Below are 13,702 nucleotides of genomic sequence, written 5' to 3' on the forward strand. Positions count from 1 at the left end.
GATATTTTTTTAAAGTTTATTTTTGAGAGAGAGAGGCAGAAGAGAGCTGTGCATGAGTTGGAAAGGGGCAAAGAGAGAAAGAACCCAAGCAGGCTCTGCAAGAACGTCTCAGAGCGTGACATGTGGCTCTAACCCACAAACCATGAGTTCATGACCTGAGCAGAAACCAGTCAGACCCTTAACCGACTGAGCCACCCAGGCACCCCAAAACTGGACTTAATGAACTACTATAATTTAATATACAACATAGTACAAAATTAAGAATAAATCTGACAATAGAATAATCTCAATTACTGAATTCTCCATCATCAAATCTGTAAGAGAATAGTTGTAGATTTTCATGCTAAATGTGAAATAATCAAATTTGAAATTTTTCCCTGTAAAATGATCTCATTTGAATTTCTAAAAATATTCAGTCAAAAATGAATGCATAAAATTTCCCTTAATTTTAGATAATGGGAGAAAATATCATTTCTTTTCTATTTTAAAATTTAAATTCTGTGTCTTGAAATAGATCTGAATTACATGGATGAGACTATATTTTAAAAAAGGGATGATTCACTTATGTAGTTAGTTAAGAGTCTTTTCCTCTACTTTTTAATCAGAATTAAGAGTGTGAATGAAAAATGTTTCCATGGCATTATCTTTGGATCTACCAAATTGCTGAGGTTGAAGTATACAGAGAAGTGACAACTGAGAAACAACTTCTTTCACAATATTAAATTCATAGAGTATCTCAGGTAAAGAATTACACAATGGAAATAAGATCTCAACTTACCTCTACAATAAAAGCTTTCCTCTCAGATTCACTTTCTATTTGTTTGATGGCAACATCTTTTGCTCTCCATTTAGCTTTGCAGACTACTCCAAAGGCTCCTCTTCCAACAACCTGAGTTAAAAAAACAAAAACAAAAACAACAACAACAACAAATCACCCATGAGAATCAGAAATAAATAGATCCAGCCCAACATATAACACTGAAGCTGACTTGAAAGATTTGGAAATGATTTTAGAAATCATCACTCTCTGGATTTGTCACTGAGCATGTATGAAGTTTCACTGAAGTGAGAAAATAATGAACTTGTCTCTATCTTTTGAAAGTTTATGACCTAGACAGCTCTTCATTGTCAAGTAAAACCAAAACAACAAATAAAAAAGACTCCTGGAACAAGAAGAAGAAAAGAAAAGAAAAGAAAAGAAAAGAAAAGAAAAGAAAAGAAAAGAAAAGAAAAGAAAAGAGACAAGATGAACAAGGAGAGAGAGAGATGGTTTGGGAAAAGAAAAATAAAAAGCAGGAACATACAATCGGTGTTTAAGCTATCATACTTATGAAATTAAAAATAGCTTTTGAATAATTCAATAGGGGTATGAAACAGAGGGAAAGGACAAAAATACAGATGATAAAAGACTGGCCCTTGTGACGGTAGACAAAACTTAGTATTACCTATATAATGGAATACACTTGGAATCCATCAAGAAAAAGAAATGAACTGCTGATTGATAAATGCTACAACATGGATGAACTTCAAAAAACACTGTGCTAAATGAAAGAAGCTACATACAAGAGACCACACACTATGATTCCACTGACGTGAAATGTCCAGAAAAGGTAAATCCATACAGATAGAAAGTAGATCAGTGGTTGCCTCGAACTGAGAGTGAAAATTGGGATTAACTGTAAATGGGTAGGAGGAATATTACCAAGGGGGTGAAAATGTCTGAAAACTGATTTATGATGATGGGTGCATAACTTGGCATATTTGTACAAATGACCGAATACTTCAAATTGGTGAATTTCATAATATGTAAAATATTTCATTAAAGTTATTTTTTTTAAGTTATAAAAGGTTGGCCATGTATTTTATTATTGTTGAAAGCTAACTGATAGGGACCTCATGGGTTCATTGCTCTCTCATGCTATTTGCTTTACTTTTACAAATGTTTGAAATTTGCCATAATATAAAAACAACAGAATAGCTTTTGAAGCTTGTTAAGATTTTATTATTGTAAATGACCTTAGTTAAGTGCCATCTACTCCAATTTTTCAGCTTCCAATGTATCTAAGTACCTTGTGGCAATGCTTTTTCCTTAAGTGAAATATCTGTCTACACCTCTCATTTATGTACTTTCTATGTTTTGCTTTCAAACATTACCTCATTTACACAACCATAGGAGGTACATATAATGTTATTCTTATTTTAAAGATAAAGCTTCTAGCTTTAAAGAGGTAAACTAACTTGCTCAAAGCTGTATTAGTTAGTAAAGAGCAAGTACGTATTGATCCCAGAGAAGTTAACACCAGAATGTGAAGGATCCTAATATGTACACATATAACTCTATTCTATGCCAGAACAGGGGGCACAGAGAGAGGGAGACACAGAATTTGAAGGAGGCTCCAGGCTCTGAGCTGTCAGCACAGAGCCCTACGTGAAGCTCAAACCAATGAACCGTGAGATTGTGACTGGAGCCAAAGCCGGATGCTTAACCAACTGAGCCACCCAGACACCCCGAGGAGCTTTCACTTTAGACAAACTTACAAGAACAAATCCATGGGCACAAAGCTCTTCTGTAACAAAGTTGGCTCTAGCGAGGCGGATCAGATAATTTATTATTTACATCAGAACTCTTTTTAGAGTAAGAAGTAAGTGCCAATAATAACCACGAGGACAGTAGCTGTAAATGGGAATGTATGGCCAGTTTAGCAATAGCTCAAATTCTATTTCATACATTACACAAAACAGTATGGCTATTTCTCATGTTACATAATGTATAAAAACACCCAAATGGTTAACATTTATTGAATGTTTCCATTTTATTTTATTTTGTCATCTCTAAGTATTTTTTGTTTTCAATTTTAATTCCAGTGTAGTTAACATATGGTGTTATATTAACTTCAAGTGTACACTACAGTGATTCAAGAATTCTACACATTATTCAGTGCTCATCATGATAAGTGTACTCTTTAATCCCCTTCATAAATCCACCTCTCCTCTGGTAATCATCAGTTTGCTCTCTTGGTATTTCTCTTGTTTTTTCCCTTTGCTCCTTTCTTTTTTTTTTTTTTTTTTTAATTTTTTAAATGTTCTATACATTTTTGAGAAGAAAGCACAAGTGGGGAAGGGACAGAGAGAGAAAGAGAAAGGGGAATAGAAGATCTGAAGCAGGATCTGTGCTGACAGCAGCAAACCCAATGAGGGTCTCAAACTCACAAACTGTGAGATCATGACCTGAGCTGATGTCAGATGCTCAACCAACTGAGCCACCCAGGTGCCGCACATGAGTGAAATCATATGGTATCTGTCTCTGACTTATTTCTTAAATTCCACACATGAGTGAAATCATATGGTATCTGTCTCTGACTTATTTCACTTAGCATAATACTCTCTAGCTCTATCCAGGTTGCAAATGGCAAGGTTTCACTGTTTTTTTTTCACAGTGGCTATACCAGTTTGCATTCCCACCAATAGAGCATTAGGGTTCCTTTTTTCTCAACATCCTCACCAATATTTGTTTTTTGTTTTTGAGTTTAGCTACTCTGACAGGTGTGAGGTGATATCTCATTATAGTTTTGACTTGCATTTCCCTGATGATGGGTGATGCTAAGCATCTTTTCATGTGTCTGTTGGCCATCTGGATGTCTTCTTTGAAAAAATGTCTGTTTATGTATTCAGCCCATTTTTTAATTGGGTTCTTTGTTTTTTGGGTGTTGAGTTGTATCTCTCATATGAAAAAGAAACCAACATCAGTCATTTGCACTAGTCATCCAGTTACTTTAACATGAATGGGTTATTGACTAAACCTGGCACCATCAGAGTAATGGAAAGAGCACACCCGGGCTCTGAAATCCAACAGACTTGAGTTTGAATAAAGGTTCTACCTATTAGCTATTAGTGCTGGGCAGAGTAACATCTCCGAGCTTCTGTTTTCTCAGCAGTAAAGGGGAGGTGCTTACAATCTCCTCAGTGGTATCTACAGGATTCATACTCAAACCAAAACCATGTAGTTTCTTATATCCTACAAAAGAATAATAAGTGCTTAGAGTTAGGTGTGAATCAATGTAAGGAGCTGTACAATTAACCATGATGAATAGCAAACAGGTCTTTAAAACAAATTTCAACTTTATGGCAACATTAGACTAAGAAGGTATGGATGGAGAACAGATTACCTATTGATATGATAATGAAATAATGATTATGAATTCAAAATATTCTTCAACCATGTATTTACAAAGCAACTGTACTTAGTAGGTGTCCTCCTGTTTCATTTTCCTATTTTAAGTAAAGTCCACATAGGGATTCCAAACATTATATTTGTAGATCATTCGCTTGTCACAAAAACCGTTAGGTGTTATATGACTAGGTGTGATGCACAAGTGCCATCTAGTGCTGAGATGATGGTTGACTCTGAGTTTTCAACTTAAAATCTTGGGAACAAAATGTGGAGAAATAAGGACATGATAAACCTTCTTCTATTTGCTCAAGAAAGCAGCAATTTTTTGAAACACTTTGAAATATAAAATAGGCACATTTATGTAAGAAGAGAGCCAATGGCTTTAAGAAGCCTCCATTCATGTTAGGGGTCTAAGATATTTCACATGTATGGTGAAACAACAGATATAAAATGATAGTAAAGAAAGTACAAGATGCCTAAGGTTGTACACATAAAGTGAAATGCATGATTAAAAAAAATAGTAACTGAATTCAAAGGAGTGAGGTTAGAGGCACTGGGTGTTATATGTAGGGGATGAATCACTGGATTCTACTCCTGAAATCATTATTGAACTATATGCTAACTTGAATATAAATTAAAAAATAAATAAGTACATTAAAAAAAAAAAAGGAAGCAGAGTCAATGCTTAAAGAATTAAACCTTTGTGTATCTAATGATTCTGAACACTAATTCCAATGAACGAAAGGGGTTTTTCCCAACCACCAAAGAAATTCTCAGATACCAACCAGCTGGGTGTCCTACAATTCAATTCAACTCTGACACTATCTACCTGGACACAGTATCAGATCCTGCAGGTTAAGGGCTCAGGTCTATAAGACTGTCCCTCCTTCCACAACTTCAGATGCCAGTCACAAGTCCAGGATGTCACCTGTGCTTCTGATCAATGGCTACAGATTGGAGGTTCCAATGACTCCCTCCTTGGGTTCAATCAATTTGCTGGAGTGGCTCACAAAACTGAAACATTTTCCTTACTGTATTACCAGTTTATTATAAAAGGACATAACCCAGGAACTGCCAGATAGAAGAGAACCAGAGGGCAAGATATGCAGAAAGCGTGCAAAGCTTCCATAACCTCTCTAGGCAAGTCACTCTCCTTGAACCTCTATGTGTTCGCCAACCTGGAAGTTCTCCAACCCTGGCCTTTTGGGTTTTTATGGAGGCTTCATTAGACAGGTATGATTGATTACATCTTTGGTCAATGGCAAATGATCTGACCTCCAGCTCCTCTCCTTTCTACACTCCCCTCTTTGGAGGTCAGGGGGATGGGCCTGAAAGTTCCAACCCTCTAACCAAAAAGTAGGTTCTCCTAGCAACTAGCCCCCATCCTGTGGTAGGGTTAAAAAGTACCCTCAACAGGGGCGTCTGGGTGGCTCAGTTGGTTAAGCGTCTGACTTTGGCTCAGGTCATGTTCTCACAGTTTGTGAGTTCGAGCCCCGCGTCAGGCTCTGTGTTGACAGCTCAGAGCCTGGAGCCTGCTTTGGATTCTGTGTCTCCTTCTCTCTCTGCTCCTCCCCAAGTTGTGCCCTGTCTCTGTCTCTCAAAAAAATAAGTAAATGTAAAAGTAACCTCAATATAACGAGAGAGAGAAACAGAAACATTTTAATTTTTATTCCCTTAGGAAATTCGGAAAGTTTTGGGAGCTGTGAGTGAGAACTGTGAACAAAGACCAAGTATATATGACAGAAATACACATTTGGTTATTCATTTTTTATAATTGTATTCTTTTTTTTTTTTTTTTTAATGTTTACTTATTTTTGAGAGAGACAGAGTACGAGTGAGGAAGGGGCAGAGAGAAGAGGAGGAGACACAGAATCTGTAGCAGGGTCCAGGTGCTGAGCTGTCAGCAGAGCCTGATGCGGGGTTTGAACTCACAAGCCATGAGATCATACCTGAGCTGAAGTCAGACACTTAACCGACCAAGCCACATAGGTGCCCCTATGTTTGGTCATTCAGATGACCAAATGTATATTCCTTATAAATCATCACACTGTAATATATATATAAAAAAAAAATGACTTCCCATTTTTTCAAGTGGCATAAATGTAGAGATATTAAGAGTAAAAAAAAATATATATATATAAAGAATTGACTTTTGGGGCTCCTGGGTGGCTCAGTCGGTTAAGCGGCCGACTTTGGCTCAGGTCATGATCTCTTGGTCCGTGAGTTCAAGCCCCGCGTCGGGCTCTGTGCTGACAGCTCAGAGCCTGGAGCCTGTTTCAGATTCTGTGTCTCCCACTCTCTGACCCTCCCCTGTTCATGCTCTGTCTCTCTCTGTCTCAAAAATAAATAAAACGTTAAAAAAAAAATTAAAAAAAAATTGACTTTTGCCTTCATGGAATAAAAGTGAGGTAGAGAAAAAATTCAAGACAACACAACAGTACTTAAATAATTTTTTAAATACTTACTAGCTTAAATGAGCCAAAGGTTAAAGAAACACCTCATCCCCTTCAGGGATAGGCTTAGAGATTCAGGACAGGCTTAGGAATTTGAGGGCAGAAAGGACTTATCCTTCCCACTTCTCAAAGAGATTTTTAAGAGAGGGCAGCCTCATACAGCTCAGCCACCCTGAAAAGCTACAGATGATTAAAAATGCAAGGGGAGAGGGCCTAGATAGCTTAATTGGTTAAGCATCCCACTCTTCATTTTGGCTCAGGTCATGATCTTGCAGTTTGTGGGATCAAGCCCTGTGTCAGGCTCCAAGGTGACATCACCGAGCTTGCTTGGGATTCTCTCTCTCCCAACAGAATATGGAAATAACAACAACCACAACAACAAAAACCGCAAAACAAAACAAAAAAAAAACTCTTGCCAAAAATTCTTGCCAAAAGAAAAGTGAAGAAACTGAAATTAGAGTCTCTTGGACTATAGGGAGGAGGCTGTTTTAGGGCAGAATGTTGGAACCTGTATCTCAGGCTGTGGGATAGTAGACAGCTCAAATACAGGGAGCTAAATACAGAGATCAGCTGAGTTTTGGAGAATCAATGAAGGCCAAAGGGGAAGGCCTAGTCAGTAAGCAAGGGAGAAATGGGTAAGTTCTCCTTTCAAAGGTGTGAAGGTAAGGATCATACCAAGAAAACAATGAACTTCATTTGTTTACTCCTTAAATCAGTAGTTTTTGAACATCTACTATATTCAGCTACCATTTAGCTTATCAGAGATATAGCAATAAATAAGACAAAGACTATGATCTACATGGAATGTGTTTTCAATTAATGGAGGGGAAAGATAATCAATAGGCAAAAAGATGAATAAGAAGAATATCAGATTGCAAAAAAATGCTATGTAGAAAACAAAAAAGGAGGATGATAGGACAAAGAGACTGGTGGAAGCTTTGGGACAGACAGTATGGGAAGGCCATCTGAGGAGGTTACTAACTTGATATTTGAATGATACAAGGAACCAACCAAAGAAGAAGAAACAAGTAATCTGAAGGCCCTAAGGGGAAAAAAACCCTCATTCCCTATTTAATAATATTTCAACCTCAGCTATAGATTAAGTGCTACCTTAGACACTCAAGATATAGAAGTGAACAAAATAAACAATAATCTTTGTTTCTACTGCTTATATTCTTGTGGAGAGAGACAAAGTAAAAACATGTAATATCTGGTAAATAACCAGTGTGCTAAAAAGTAAAGGAACAAAATCTTGTGTGTGTGTACACACATGTATGCACTACCCCCACCCAATTTTAAACAGTCGTCCTGTAAAGCCGCACTGAGAAAGGAGACATTTTAGTGATGACCTAGAGAAATACTTGGAGTGTTTCTTTTGGGCGGTGCATAGTGGGAGAAGGGAAGAGAGATACAAGATAAGACTGGAGAGACAGGCAGAATCTACATCCTGAATGGCTTTCTGCATCACAAAAAGGAGTTTGGATTTCAGTCTAAGTGCAATAGGAAGCAACAGGAGAAATTTAAGAAGGAAAGATGTGATACGATTTTACATTAAAAAAATAATTCTAGCTCTTATGTGAAAAATGGATTTTAGGGAAGCTAGAATATATACAGAGACCAGATAGAAGGCTAATAGCAGCCCAAGTAAGAAAGAATAGCTGTGAGGACAAGGCTGAAGGCAGTGCAGAAAAACGGGCAGATCCAGGATATGTTTTATAGGTAGGGTCAAAAGAGCTTGCTGATGGCATGCATGTATGCAGGAGGGGCAGAGAGGAAGAGATGAATCAAGGATAACGTCTAGGTTAGGCAACAGTTTAATGAAGGAAAACAAAGAACAGAGCAAGCAGATTTTTTTTTTTTAATAACACAGAGGTGTGTTTTAGTCATACAAAGTTTAAGATGTCTATTAGATATCCAAGGGGAGATATCAAGAAAGAAAATAGAAACATGAGTCAAGGAGAAGTCAGGCAGGCAAATCATCAGCATTTAGTTGATTATTTCTGGTCAATCAACTGGATGAGAGATTACCAAAAAATACTATGGGGCACTGGAACTGAGCTCTGAAGAACTTCTATATCTAGAAAACAGAGGAGAAAGAACCAGCAAAAACTGGAAAGAACAGTCAATAATATAGCAAGCAAACCAGAAGAGTATCTCAAGAAGCCAAGGGAAGATTTCCAAAATGAAAGCAAATGCAAAAACAGCAAAAACATTAATCCAATGGCTCTCAAAATGGATCAAAAGCATCAGCATGACCTGGAAATTTGTGAAAAATATAAATCCCCAGGTTCCAACCCAAAAGTACTGAGTCTGAGGGTAGGGCCCAGCAATCTGTGTTTTAAGAAACTCTGCAGGTGATTCCGGTTTGAGAACAATATTAGGTTATATTAAAAGCATAACTAACGGTGAAACAAGGGACTTCGGTGGAAACCATCACATAGATCAGTGAGCCCTCAACTGCTGTGGATATTATTTTTTCTTTTTTTTTTTTAAATGTTTATTTCTGAGAGAGACAGTGTGAGTGGGGGAGGTACAGAGAAAGAGAGAGGGAGACACAGAATCTGAAGCAGGCTCCAGGCTCTGAGCTGTCAGTACAGAGTTCAAACCCATGAATGGCGAGATCATGACCTTAGCTGAAGTCAGATGAGAGTCATTACCTGAGCCGAAGTCCAACGCTCAACTAACTGAGCCACCCAGGCGCCCCTGCTGTGGATATTACTTATCAAAGTTTTCCAGAGCACTAAATGCCATCTTGGGCATGAAGAAAGAAAAAGGGGGATTCTTGTGAACAACCCAATGTTTTTCTTGAAACACAGATTGACAGAAACGAGTGACACAGAGGGCAAATTGAGACACACTGGCATCTGAGGTATGAAAATCCTCATATTCAAACTAAAAACAAGGAAAGGAAGTTACTTTTTACTTACTATCTAACTTCTAATTCAAGTTCACAAATCAAATATGCTTTTTGGATTGCATTCATATCTGAATAACCTAAGTTTCTTTGACACATTGTCATTAACAATTATTTTGAATTTACTGCTTTCCCCAAAGACCAATTTCCACCAAGAGTGTAAAAAGGGCACACATCTAAATTATAAGTATCTCCCCATCACTTGCATCCATACAAAACGGTGAACCTAGGGGCGCCTGGGTGGCGCAGTCGGTTAAGCGTCCGACTTCAGCCAGGTCACGATCTCGCGGTCCGGGAGTTCGAGCCCCGCGTCAGGCTCTGGGCTGATGGCTCAGAGCCTGGAGCCTGTTTCTGATTCTGTGTCTCCCTCTCTCTCTGCCCCTCCCCCATTCATGCTCTGTCTCTCTCTGTCTTAAAAATAAAATAAACGTTGGAAGAAAAAAAAAATTAAAAAAAAAACAAAAAACAAAAAACGGTGAACCTAGAAATAAATATTAGATATTTTTCACAGTCCCTCATCTGTAAAAATAGAAGAACAGAGGAATGCAAAGAGGACTTTGGTTTTAAAAGGGAAGTCAACCTAGAATTATTTCCTTCTAAATTTATGAATGCTTTCTAAATTATTCTTAGATTAATTCTCTTATGATGTGCATCTTTCCCCCTGTGGTGTAGTGATTTTGGGTCCACGACTTTAATCTCAAATTTTAAAGCAGATTTAAATGTATTTTTTAAATAAAAATAGAACAGAAGAATATGAGATAGTATGTAAAATATTTCCATATAATTAGTATTAAAAAGCACAAGTATCAAAATCAGAATTCATTTGTGTGTTTAAAGAAAGCAACTCCTTTAAAAACTAATTTCTTGATGATGAGCGATGTTGAGCATTTTTTCATGGGTCAGTGAGGACTTTAAGATACAAAACAGATGAACATAAGGGAAGGGAAGCAAAAATAATATAAAAACAGGGAGAGGAACAAAACATAAGAGACTCTTAAATATAGAGAACAAACAGAGGGTTACTGGAGGGGTTTTGGGAGGGGAGGTGGGCTAAATGGGTAAGGGGCATTAAGGAATCTAGTCCTGAAATCATTGTTGCACTATATGATAACTAACTTGAATGTAAATTTAAAAAAATAAATTTAAAAAAAAGCTAATTTCTTCAGGATGGAAGACTATTCTTTCATCCAAGTCATGTTATTAAAAACAAACACAAACCCACCTGAACTACACTAAACGGGAAAGGATGACCTTGTGTTCTTAATTTACTATGAAATAATTCTTCTTAATTGTCCCCAATTCATGTTATTTTTAGTTCAGTGACTATAGTTGTCACTTTGGTTTGGCCCTGCTCTTTGGACTATGTGAATGGATCCTGGCTATGTTGCCACTGCTCTGGCTAGAAATTTGGAACATGACAGAACAAGCATAGATCATATATTTATTTGTTAGAACTCAGAGCCTCCAACTATTTCAGAACTTAGAACTTCAATATCTATTAATACACTGTGGCAGAGGAGAACTGCCATCTGCTGACAAGACAGACTTGATAACAGAAAGTAAAGCTTTTATTATTCAAACTTACTTTTGAATTTTTGTGCAATCTTTTAAAACCTGCCATAGACACCTGACACAGTTAGTAGGCCTTTCTTTCAAATACATGCCCATGTCATCTTCTAAGCTACACAGGCACAATTTAAGAGTTATCGTGTGACTCTCTCTTTACTGTGGTAACAACTCCAGATTTCTAATGAAATCAATGATCCTTAAGTTTCACATGAAGAGTTTATTAATAATTTTGGATATCCCACAATTAAATACTGAGTATAACAAATCTACAGACTCAGTTTAAGAAGACCACTATAAATAAGGTTTTTCTCCAATATCAGATGCCCATTTACCTCTAAAAACTACAAAATATCATGGCCAAAATTCTTTCTAGATTTCCCTTTAAAACAAAACCTTTGGGTCTCTATAATGAAGCTTAAGAACACATAAACAATGCAGTGATTCTATGTGCCTTGCTTAGATTACACTTGAGGTCCACACTGTGGGTCTCCCTTTTAAAAAGCATCCATGCCAAAAATAGGGTCTTTGTAACATTTTAGTAGAAGCCCACCAATACATGGTTTACTTACAGCACCTGCCCCTTTACAGCATTTTTTACCCCAAATGAACATATTTGCTAGGTATAATAGTAATGGAATCAATATTTGGAAAGAGAATCAGATTTCATTTCTAGTGTAAATGCTGCCTTAGCCAAATCACAAACTTACTGCAACCTCTGGTTTTATCACATGCAATGTAAAAGAACTAGATGAGCACTAAATCCTCACAATTATGCTGTGATAACTTCATTTACTCATTCAACAAATATTTATTGAAAAACATGGTCCTAGACATTGGGGTTACAAGTGTGAATAAGGCACCTTACATTGTGCTGCGGGATACACAATTTTGCTTACTGGTAAGTGCCACAAAGGATAATAGAAGTGACAAAATCTAGGTTGCTCAGGGAAAGTTTCCCTGTGGAATAAACATCTGAGGTGAGACTTGAATGGTGAGAGGTGCCAGTCATGTGAAGTTCTTGAGGGAAAAGCATGCTGGGCAGGGGAGGGAACAACTGCAAAGACAATTCACCTTTGTGCCTTTCCCAATCTATGATGCTTACTTTATTCAAAATCTATTTTCAAATTATTTTCCATTCAACAAAGTGTTCTGTGATTAACCCTACTTTCAAATTATAGCTTCAGTGCTCAGTTTACATTATAGTCATACTTCTAAATTAGTGGTTCTGAAAATGTTAATTATTAACTGTTCTGTGTTTATTCTAGTCTCCTAATAATAAAAAATTTCAAGGAGAGAATCCTAGAATTCTTCTGTTCATCTTCCACAGTACCTTAGCAATATTGTGCACAGAAGAGAATGTTCATTACATGCGTAGCACCAACTACTGCAAAGGAAATCAGTATTTTGTTTCTCCATTTTCAGAATAAGGTTTGGTCAGAGTGCTTCAGAAAGAAACAAAGCAACACTGTAAACTTAATAGAAAGAGTAAGTGACTCATGAGTAAGAAATCTCAAATTCAATTCTCAGCTCTACCATTTACTTACACAAGAGGTTTCTAGTAAATCAATCTCTATGACCACTGTCAATATCTGTAAAATGGGGATATTTGTCCTGTCTAACCAGGATTAGTTGGTTACCAACTACCTTCCACAAGAGATCATATGACACTTATTGTGGAAACAGAGCATTAATACTGGAATAAATGTGTTTTCATTTCAGACCTGGAAGAGACTTTAAATAATCATGTTCAGGCCTTCACTTCACATGAGAAATCAGACCCAGAAAAATGAGATTACCTGATCCAAGTTACTTAAATATATTATGGCACAATGAGTATGGCATCCAAATTTTTTAAATACCCAGCCCAGTACACTTTTTACCACACCACACTGCCTTTACCACTTCTTGCAACCTAGTCCTCAATGTACATACTTCACAATTTATTCTAATGTTCTCTACACTCAGCCCCAGAATGGTAAAAACTAGGTGATTTTTTTTTTTTAAGTACCTACCTAGGTTTCTGAGGCCAAGGTCTCACATAATTTGCTATCAGAACTGAATTTAGGAAGTGCCACACTAATTAGGAATGTATGGATTAGAATCAGCTGATACCTTAAAGATACATATCTACTAAATGACTACATATTTGGCCTGTGGTTGGAGTAGTTTTCATACATAGTTTCTTTTTTTTTTTTTTTTTAATTTTTTTTTTCAACGTTTTTTATTTATTTATTTATTTATTTTGGGACAGGGAGAAACAGAGCATGAACGGGGGAGGGGCAGAGAGAGAGGGAGACACAGTATCGGAAACAGGCTCCAGGCTCCGAGCCATCAGCCCAGAGCCTGACGCGGGGCTCGAACTCACAGACCGCAAGATCGTGACCTGGCTGAAGTCGGACGCTTAACCGACTGCGCCACCCAGGCGCCCCTCATACATAGTTTCTAACTGAATCAGTATAATGCTGCTTCAGTTACACTGTTATTTGGGAAATACAGAACATGATTTTATTTATAGGCAACATATTTGTACTATGTAAAATACTGAAAGCAATATAAAAATACTTTTTGTTTCTAGCCATCTTTCTTCTCTTATTT

At 37.1% G+C, this 13,702-nt stretch overlaps 1 protein-coding gene across 6 annotated transcripts in view; it reads right to left on the reverse strand.

The window, feature by feature from the left end:
- The window catches only part of MAP3K7 (mitogen-activated protein kinase kinase kinase 7), an 86,439-nt gene that overhangs the window by 69,559 nt on the left and 3,178 nt on the right, over window positions 1–13,702 (reverse strand). For all 6 annotated transcript variants that reach the window (XR_003968902.1, XR_003968899.1, XR_003968901.1 and 3 more), the window contains exon 2: window positions 779–889. Coding sequence is in view for 2 of the 6 variants with exons in the window: in XM_030315984.1 (XP_030171844.1) it covers window positions 779–889 (111 nt within the window). In the remaining 4 variants the exon portion in view is untranslated. The remainder of the gene's footprint in view (window positions 1–778; window positions 890–13,702) is intronic.

The sequence above is a fragment of the Lynx canadensis genome, chromosome B2 (genome assembly GCF_007474595.2).
Source record: "Lynx canadensis isolate LIC74 chromosome B2, mLynCan4.pri.v2, whole genome shotgun sequence".
NCBI lineage: Eukaryota > Metazoa > Chordata > Mammalia > Carnivora > Felidae > Lynx > Lynx canadensis.